The sequence below is a fragment of the Vespula vulgaris genome, chromosome 22 (genome assembly GCF_905475345.1).
Source record: "Vespula vulgaris chromosome 22, iyVesVulg1.1, whole genome shotgun sequence".
Lineage (NCBI taxonomy): Eukaryota > Metazoa > Arthropoda > Insecta > Hymenoptera > Vespidae > Vespula > Vespula vulgaris.
The window spans coordinates 4035435-4045709 of record NC_066607.1 but is presented as its reverse complement, the minus strand read 5'-3'; the positions used below and the strand labels follow the sequence as shown (position 1 = coordinate 4045709).

Here is a 10275-nt window from a genome sequence, read left to right as displayed (position 1 = left end):
AATAATTGAAATTATAAATTATTTAAGGTTAAGGCTATCCATCACTCATTGTTTTATGATAGTTGCGCTAATAATGAGTACAGGCATAATTTTTTAATTATTTTAACAAACGAGATCATTTTAAGGATGAAGATTAAACCTTTTCGAACTTTCGAAAAGCTTCATTTTCTTTGAAAAAATCGTGTCAACAAATGTTTTTTCGACAATAGCTTATGCATAAAAGTAAGGCGTTAAATTAAAATAGAATAAAGTTTCAAGATACGTTCAACCGTTTAATCAATATCACAAATATTATCGTACCAATATTGTTGTCCCCTTTTTTTTAGTCTTACTTTAATCTCCTGAATAATACTTTTTTGAAGATGCATAAACTATTCGCGTGCATAAATTTTTCTCGAAAAACACAATTTTTTAACACGGTATCTTTCGATAAAAAAATAAAGGTTTTTCAAAAATTCGAAAAAGCGGGGTCCCTCGTCTTTGAAATGAGACCTCGTTTATCAAAATCAGGTCAAAAATTACGTCTGTTCTCATTGTCGGCGTAAACCAGAGTTGATGAATAGCCTTAAGTACGGGATATTATAGTTTGTAACAATAAAATAATTGTTACGAATATAATAAATAAGATAGGATAAACATTATTTGGATCTATAATAAAATAATATGTATTAAAGTACCTTCGAATTTTATTCCTTTTTCTATTTTTTTTAAATACTTATATTTAATTCATATCATAAAAAACCTGAGAATAACATGTACACACACATAAGTATGTCTACATATATGTATACACAGCTATTTATATTATTTACGAACAAAAAAGTTTTGAGCTACAATTATACTAAGAAAAGCTGTCATTGAGGAAGTAAAGGTTCACTTCCACTTCTTAAAAAGTTTTTAACTGGTGACGCAACTTTAGCCGAGTTGTCCTCAGATCTGTCCAGCTCGTCTGTATCATCTGATTTAAGTAGAGCATCGTTAAGACATACATTGTTCAAACTGACAGCACTATTTGAAAATATAGCTGTTGCCAAATTTGGATCTTTTATATCTGCACTTGATTTATTGAAATTCTGAATCAGTGTTTCTTCACCCATCTCATTTTTATTTGAATGTGCATGCGAAGATATTAAATCACATGCTCTACCCAAGATAATTAGACTGTTTAATATACGTAAAGCTACAAGTATGAGATATGCTAATATTAACAAAATGAAATTTGCTGGTCTTGCAGATGGTGTTAAAGTTGTACATAGTACTCTGCCCATAGCAACACTAAGGGGTAATGGGATAAAGCCCATTCTCCGAGCTATCAAATCCGATGGATCAGAAAATGCTGTTTTTTGTCTCGTTTGAGCCATATCATAAGCCAAACTAACTGTGTAATCCCTATAGACAGTTGAGCTTAGCTCGTTAAAACGAGTGATGAATGCATGCTTTACCTTTACACACAAACATGGTATTTATATTAGTTCTAGATGAATAAATGAGTAGAAAATATATGTACATATATATTTCATGTATCATAATCATATTTTATATACAAACCCAGTCAACAAGAACTTCTGCTAATAGCAACATTACGCAATCAGGTAGTAGCACAATTAACCTATCAGCTCGCCATGCATACTCCTTCATTGTTTGCAGTGTAACTGCTAACAGTAACATGGTTAAGTGAAAACGCTCCCTGACATCGGCACAAGATAATTGAAACAAATTATTCTTGTCAAATTTCTTGAAAACAGAACCTTTTAATTCGACAAACTGAAAGCAATATTCATTTTATTTATATAAATTATTTTTAAAGGGAATAAATATTTACAGGTAACTTACGTTATTAGACATCATTATTGTAAGAAGAGCTTTGTTGCTGCTATTTATAGCTACATTTAAAGTAGTTGCTTGGAACAGCACCAGTATACTATGCAGCACTGTATGCGTAATAAAAAATTTAGTCAAGGTATCATCATAGAATTTTTTTACATCACAGAAAATACAAGAATGTATTATGATATAAAATATATCTTATTATTTGTTTTGAATCAGTATTATAAGAAGGATACACACATAAGCAAGAGCAAACAGGAGATGTGGCAATGTTCCCAAGTGTTGAGAACGAGTTGATCGTGTCCGAGAACGTGGTTCTGTGGCAGTCCAAAGTAATGCATCTATTGTATCTTGACCAAATGCACTAAAAAGTCGATCTCCTACTTCTAACATATTATAAAAAATATATAATTTTATTACTGATTGACTTTTAACTACATGATACATCATTGATGTGTCCACTTTCCACGTGGCTGCCCAGCAACCTAGTACTACCACCCCCTTCAATAAATCACACACTTCAGCTGGCCTCAAAAGTCTTTCTTTTCTTTTGGCACGAAGTTTCTTACTTCTGCAAATTGATCAGGATAACGACATTTATTTGGTATTTGTAATATAGAATAATGCATTTGTACGGAATTATTTATAAATAAAAAAGATATGTATATCTACCCCAAACAATGCCAAAGGGGTCTTGTAGCTACAGCCCATAATGCCATAATAAATCTTAATGGTAAAAATGTATAGACAAATAAAAATGAATCTGCACACTGTAAAATAGATGTTATTACTTGCACTTAATTTATATTAAACAATTTGTGGAACATCATTCTGTACCTGAAGAAAGCCATAAATCATGAATTTTTCAACTTCTCTAGGAATTTTCATAAACGAATAAATCTTTTCTCTTCTTGCAGAAAATCTTTCTTCGTCATATTCCAATTGATATCCTCTGGTTAATTCTGTCTGTACAAATTGTATCAAAGACACACCTAGTAATACGATCGAAAAATGTTATTATGATAAAACATTTTATTCTTATTACATGTACGAACGTAATTTATTATGTTTCGATACAAAAATGTTTATAATATTTGTAATTATTACAACGCTCCTTCAAATACTTTATATGGTGTATCCGTACAGTACCTTTTTTTCTCGTAATATCTTGATTATTGAATTGTTGCGAATCGGTCTGATTTGTATCTAAACTTTCAATACGATTGCTTGGACATTTGGGAGTTTTTTTAAGACCTTGAAATCTAATGTATTTTCTATCTGCATAACCTTCCAGTTTTAGTGTATTCTCTTGTTCGCTGTCCATATTCTTTGATTTATATTCTCTCAAGTACAGTGTCGACGTAGTTGTCAAATCATTCATAACCTCAAAGTAGACAGCGTTTTGCCATGGAAATCGTATATTACGGAACGTTCACGATAGATGTACGGATATATATACTGATATTGTGCATTATTGTTTTTCTGTGTTAATTATTTAAAAAAAAAAAAAAAGAAAAAAAAAATTAAACGATCGAGTTCAATCGAATTTAAGCGAATTGTAATCGAGAAACACTTTCATAAGTTCTATGATTGCTGCTATTATTTCTGGTGAATTGTCGATAACATAGAGCATGACGTGTAAATGGCAGAACCCTAACGTTTAGTAAGTTTTGTTATTGAAACTTATCATACATACATATATATTTGCATTGCTTGTCTTGCTCTGATAAACATTATCGGCATGTTTGTCTTTTTCATTCGAGTGAGTAAGAGAGAGTGTTGGTGAGCGGGAAGGGGAGGGTTGGGAGAGGAAGAGGGAGAGAGAACGAGCGAACCAATAGTTGGAGTATTACGATAATCGTGTTTTTCAGTTGGACAACTTGAAACGTATTCGCGTGAAACGTATGTAACTGAGGACGTGTACTGCATACGTTAAATAGTTATACGTATGTATAATGTCGGTGAAGAGCGTTCGATGACATAAAGCAAGAAATTAATCACGGCGATGTTAAACAGATTAGTTAAGACGATAGATGTAAAATGGCGAAAATCGTAGTGACATCCGAATCGGTGTCTACGATTTTAGTATGTGAATATTGTACTAACCTCACGTTTAAACACATTCAAGATTTTATTAGGTGGGTCCATTTGTCCAATGTCCTTTTGACGTTATCTGTTATTATAATATATTTATTACGTTATTTCACATATGATTAAATACTGTCCATTCATGTTTGTAATATATATTTTTAACATTTTTATTTTACATAGATTTTGTTATTATAATAATAATTCTTTTTCCATATCAATTCGTGTTTCTTTTTACTTAGTATTTGCAATAATTTGCATTTATATATTTTTAGACACTTGAGAGATCAACATTGTTCTAGAGAAGGTGGATCATATGTGTGTTTGTATGGTTATAATGGAGTATGTACTAGTCTTCCAGTGGAAGGTGTTTCGGATAAAGATTATGTAGCCCATGCAACAAAGCATGCAACGATGCAGCACCAACGTAAAAGTAATGGTCAGTTGCTAGAGCCTGGCACAACTTGGACCGTTTATTCGGCTATACAAAATCTACCTGCAGTGTTAAATGATCCATTTAAAGGAAAACAAAGTAATTTCTTTACTCGTACATGGGGCGATGGGTTTGTAGAAAAAGTGGACATTCCAAAAAGTCCTTATCTTCCCGAAGTTACTATGCATCACTTTGAAATATATTTGAAAAAAATTACACGTGTAAGCAAAAAAAATTTTCATTTGAACTTTGTGTTATTTGACATAACCGTATTGTAGATTAATTTTTTGTCTTTATTTGTAGAGATACCGTAAACACTCACGGATGATTTGTAGTGTGACCAGACCAACTACTCCAAATGAATTATTACAGAATTTACCAAATTTAAAAAGAGTTAAATCACTGGGTAACTAAAATACTTTCGATCTATAAAAATGCATTATTGTATATTTGTACATTATACATTATCGTATATATTTCAGATCGAAGTCAATTTGATTTATCAAATATTCCAAAAATATTTTTAACACCAAATTTAGATCTTTCACAAAGAGAAAATTTCGAAGCTGTATTTCCATTTGCGAAGGATGGCCTACTAGATAAGGAATACAACGTAGTGTCGCATGTTAAACAGATGCAAGAGAAGGTGAACTGATAAATTCTAATTACGTGTATATAAATAGATGACAAATACTTTATAATTATAAAATGTTATTTCAGCTAACTCACTATTTAGATACTGTAGAAGTTAGAATAGCAGAACAGGTAGCCTCTAAATCTCAAGCATTCTTTAATGCAATGACCTCTCATGACGCTTTAATGGAGCAGCTGTCTCAAACTATCACTGTATTAAAAGCGTTAAGAGAAAACATCCACCAAGTTGACAAATATCTAGTCAAAGATTCTCTGAGAGTTTTGCAGTAAGTAAAAATTTTTCTGCATTTTATCCCAGTATTGGGATTTTAAATTTTGTATTTTTTCTATTAGATTGGAAAGAGCTCGGACGAATCGATTTTTAGTACATGAAAAATTGAAACTGATGGCAACTGTACATCAAAGCCAACCAATGATACAATTATTACTTTCTACACCAGACTATGTCGCAGCATTGGATCTTATATCTACGACACAAGAGATTTTACTGCAAGAATTAAATGGAGTGCATAGTTTTCGGTGAACATTATGACATAACTTTTATATTTATTCAATTTATATTAAGTTTAAATATCATTTTAATTCAGTTTATCTTCAGGCATTTGAGTTCTCAATTAACAGAAATGGAAAAACTTGTCGATAAAATGCTTACAACAGAATTCCAAAAATATGCTACCGCAGATTTGAATAGACCATTAGGCGAAGAAGATATTGTGTTGGATGCAGTAAGTACATATTACTTTTCAAAAAGTATTTTAGCTTTAGTGAGTAGCAAACAATCTATCGTCCATCTTCCCAGTGAGATCATTTGTACATCCTCAACGAACAGGATAAACTTGTTTCCATCATTTCTGGACTACTGCGTCAAAAACATTTTCACTTTGTGGATACTTACAAAGAGGAGGCTGTGACTACTGTGAGAGCTATAACAAAGCAAAGAGTTATAGAAGCTCTTGCAGCAAGCGATTGTTGCAGTGATCAACAAGCAGCAGCTCTTGAAGTAGGTGGTCTTTCCCATGCAGAAAGGTTGACCTTGCTTCACAGTACAATATATTCTCTTACAAAGTTGCTAGTGCGCGTTAAGGTAAGATATTTTTAGAATGTAAGAATATCTTTACAAATAATATTACATTGTAATTAGGATATACGCGTGTGTGCGTGTCTATTTACTTGTTTATTTATTTATTTATTTGATATAGGCTGTTCATGATGTAATGCGTGACACTGCAGACCTATCTGCTGGACGTACAGTCGATGGTTCATACGATGAATCTATGCCTGATCGTTTGTTGACACAAGATGAACATGTTCGTGTAACTACAAAACTCACTGATATGCTTATATCTGTCTGTGATTACTGCCATGAACGTCTGGGAAATCTGCTTTCCGCAGGTACAAATGAAAAAGATAAGTTGCAAAATGAGAAAGATAATATACCTGAAAGTTCATTAAATAAGATTGAAGATAAGGAAAATCATACTCCAATTGAAAAAACATCTTGGTTAAGTGATAGAGCGACGACAACTCAAGTTTGTCAGTTAGCAAATATAGTAGAAGAATTTACAGAAGTATGTGAAAAATTTTGTGGTAAACAGTGTACTGCATTGCGATCTGCATTTAAGGTAGAAGATTTTTTAAATAGATCGTTTTCTTTCTATAATTATTACGATATACAAAACTGCTAATATTTTTTGAAGGCACAAGCAAGCAAGTTTGTACAAAAATTCCATACAGAACGTAAAACAAGACTTACTCTCTTATTAGAATCAGAAAGATGGAAACAAGCTGATGTTCCACCAGAATTTCAATCGTTGGTAACATACATTTATCAAGAAAATAAATTTCCCCGTGGCCCATTGAAACGCGATGATGAGGTAAAAAATGATATTACAGAATCGTTTATTATAGTAGGAGAAGAAAGATTTGCAGTTGTCGCTACTGCTTTAATGCTGATACAAATGATACACGAATATTGCAGGTAAGTCTATGATTTTTTTTAACAAATAAATATTATAATAAATATATAATTCATAATGTCATATATTTATAGAACTAGCAGTGAGTTAGTAGCATTGTCAGGAACTATTGGACGGCAATTAGCAGAATTATTACGGCATTATAATTCTCGGTGTTGTCAACTTGTTTTGGGTGCTGGGGCGATGCAAGTTGCAGGCTTAAAAACTATAACAAGTACAATTCTTGTATTGGCGGCACGTAGTCTGAAACTTATTTTGTGGTTTATGCCATATATTAAAAAACATTTTCAAGGTACGAGGGTGAATAATAATAGTAACGGTCTTTAATTTTAGCAATATTTAATTTACTGTAATTATAATTTAATTAAATTTAATCCTTCATATCTAGAGCTTGTTGAACAAAATCCTAGCCGCGGAGTTGTAGGTATGCCAAGCGTAAGTGGTGGAGTGGCATTATTAGATAGCGTAGAAAGGGATATAAGGGCCCATATAAGAGAGATTGAAGGAAAAATTTTAACTATTGTTGACAATTTGCTAGGAGGTCAAATATCAAAATGGAATGCAAGGCCACCTGTACCATCGAAATCATTTAGAAATATTTCTAGGTAAATTCAATAAAGGCAACAGGTTGTACATTGTTTATCAATACAATTTGTTATCATTTCTTATTTACAGTTATCTCATAAAGCTTCATGAAGCTGTCTCTGGGATTTTACCACCGACTGAAGTCGAATCACTTTATCGTACGGTAAATACGTCATTTAAAGAAAAACTTAGGGAGCAATTAGTAAAAATGAATATAGTGAATAATGGTGGTCCACAACATGGGGTGGTTACTTTAGAACTGACGTTTTATCTTGAAGCATTAAGAAAATTGAAGGTTTTACCAAGCGAAGAATTAAATGATGATTGGATGAGTGATATATGGACTAGATAACATGCAGAGCGTGTAATATATTGCATAATAGAAGCATTGAAATACTATAGAAAAAGGTGACTAATTTGTACAATTGTCTTCCTCCATACAAATTACAGAATTAATATATCTGAAAAACATCAATTATATGGAGGTGATAATGAAATATTGCTTGCACTGAACTTTTTCACTTTTGCACTTAACTATCTTATACTAAAAAGAACTATGTTCAGTGTATTTTTCAAGGGTTGTAGAAGACGAATTACTATTCTCTTTAATTTATGCTCATAAAAATGATAAGCAACAATTTTATGAATGAATGAAATGATGAACTATCTTAAAGACACGACTAAATAAAACAATACAAATAATCATAGTTTTTAAAAATGATGTTCACGACATTCGCTGTTTATATTCTCGTATTAAAGAAGTAGTTTTAATGGTAGATTTGATTATACATATTTTATGTCTGTTAAGCATTTCTACCTACCATAGTGTTCAAAGCATTGTGTCATAGGACAAATATAAAACAAAATATTGTGTAGATCGGAAGATATAAATAGTAACAAGTATCGTTAAATATCCGCCTATAAGCATTCTCATTTTTCCATCGAATAATAAATTATTGCCCTGATTTAGGACTGAATATACAATTTTTTTAATCAAATAATAATATTTATATAAAAAGAAAAAGGGAAAAAAGATACAATCAACGTGTTGATATTGTCAATATGATTATTTCTAAGTCTTTTCTTGTCTGTTATCATCATCATAATCATCATCATCATCATTATTATTATATAAAAATTATTATGATTATAAAAATGCTAATGTATGGTGTCTTGCCTGTTTTCGTTTTTTAGTATTTGTGTGCAATATCTGGAAGGAAAATATAAAAAAGAAAAAAAAAAAAAGTATTTATTAAGAGTAAGCATTTAACATTATTATAAGAATCTTTAGATAATTCGCGTATAATTTTTTCATAGTATTCTTTTGGTAATGATTCTCAAGTTTAATGTCTCAAGTTCGATTTCAATTAAAGAAAGCACCTTCTATTTAATTCAATTATCTCTGCATTATGTTCATTCCCAGGACGTAATGTCACAATTTAATTTATTATAATTAAGATTATAAATAAGATTGATTGTGCTGTAGATGGACCAAGGGCTAGGCACTAAATTGTAAATTATACGTATACTATCTATGTACTTAATGGGCAAGATAAAGTACGTTGTTTTCGAACGAACATTTCCTAAAAGTATATATGAAAAGTATTAACAAATTTAAAAATTTGTGTCATGATGCTTCTGAGATGTTCATTTATAAATCTGTATACTTATAAATATATAATCAAACCGATTTTTTCTCGGTACTTGTTGCTAACCGTTCGAACTATCATACATTACATTAAATTCTAAAGGAAGATAATATTTAATACATCCTTAAAACGTTATTTTCGTATAATATTTTTGTGAATACAATTTTCATTGTAACAAATACGAAGAGATCTTACATTAACAAGGGATTATTCATTGTCCAAGTTATTCGCTGAATTAACTAACAATAGATTTTCAGTGGTTATTGTATTTTTGGATTCGTATAGCGAATAGAGAAACATACACAATATCGTGCTTTTAATTTTATTTATAGTGATTGGTGTTAAGAAAGATCGATTGACTACACGTGTTATTTTTATTACGCTCGTGCTCGAAAATGTTTCAAATATTTATGAAGGTTTTTAATTACCACGCAATATCTAAAAAGACGTATCTTTTATTTATATACAAATATACCAGCGAATTCAATTATTCTTATTGTAATGCTTCTTCGAGTAGATGCTAATCGCCAATTGCGAGTCATACATTCCATTGTCTCCTTCGTATAATCGGATGTGTATATACAAAAATTAATGAATCAAAGAAATAAATGAAGCAATTGATTGTATTTTATTTTATGCAAAGAAAGTTTATAAATATTGAATTTTATGTACAAAGTATCATTTAGCTGCGAAGGGAATTTTTCTTGAATCAATTGATGAGAAAAGAAAAAACGATCTATTCGAAGCTGGTCACCATTCAAAAATATCCTTATGGATTTCTTCACCAAGACTGATGATCTGCGTTAGGCCATAGCACGTACGAATCGGTTGTTTCTATCTAGCAAGGGTGGAATATTTACATGTAATAAAATGTACCTTATATAATGTACTGCGAAGGCTATATAAAAAAACGAATAGTATAAAGTCTACTACGATTTATTTTATTTATGTATTTTAATGCGTTTACAACTCTCTATAATTCTCTAAATCGAGAATTTTACTTTTATATTTATTTAAAAACTCGAAAATGCGATGATTATAGTCTTAGCGATCGTAGATTCGA

The 10275-nt window shown here is 30.9% G+C and overlaps 2 protein-coding genes across 5 annotated transcripts; one reads left to right on the top strand and one right to left on the bottom strand.

Annotated features, from left to right (window-relative positions):
- Positions 1 to 668: 668 nt before the first annotated feature.
- On the bottom strand, positions 669 to 3212 carry LOC127071639 (protein TAPT1 homolog). The gene is made up of 7 exons (XM_051011149.1): positions 2977 to 3212; positions 2665 to 2819; positions 2500 to 2597; positions 2064 to 2398; positions 1834 to 1931; positions 1549 to 1764; positions 669 to 1442 (listed from the first exon to the last, which is right to left on the bottom strand). Exons 1-7 carry the CDS (start codon positions 3206 to 3208, stop codon positions 855 to 857), a joined length of 1722 nt encoding a protein of 573 aa, XP_050867106.1. The 5' UTR covers positions 3209 to 3212; the 3' UTR covers positions 669 to 854.
- A 140-nt stretch (positions 3213 to 3352) lies between these two features.
- LOC127071637 (vacuolar protein sorting-associated protein 54) lies at positions 3353 to 10141 on the top strand. 4 transcript variants are annotated; one of them, XM_051011144.1, is made up of 14 exons: positions 3353 to 3490; positions 3699 to 3965; positions 4191 to 4569; positions 4652 to 4754; positions 4831 to 4994; positions 5069 to 5268; positions 5336 to 5521; positions 5601 to 5727; positions 5832 to 6086; positions 6202 to 6624; positions 6700 to 6980; positions 7053 to 7270; positions 7367 to 7583; positions 7654 to 10141. In XM_051011144.1, exons 2-14 carry the CDS (start codon positions 3868 to 3870, stop codon positions 7913 to 7915), a joined length of 2913 nt encoding a protein of 970 aa, XP_050867101.1. In that variant the 5' UTR covers positions 3353 to 3490; positions 3699 to 3867; the 3' UTR covers positions 7916 to 10141. The 4 variants fall into 4 exon arrangements, 3 of the variants coding, with proteins under 3 accessions (XP_050867101.1, XP_050867102.1, XP_050867100.1); XR_007785163.1 differs by lacking the exon at positions 3353 to 3490 and having other exon boundaries at positions 3641 to 3965; positions 7654 to 7971; positions 9889 to 10141; XM_051011143.1 differs by lacking the exon at positions 3353 to 3490 and having other exon boundaries at positions 3641 to 3965.
- Positions 10142 to 10275: the final 134 nt, after the last annotated feature.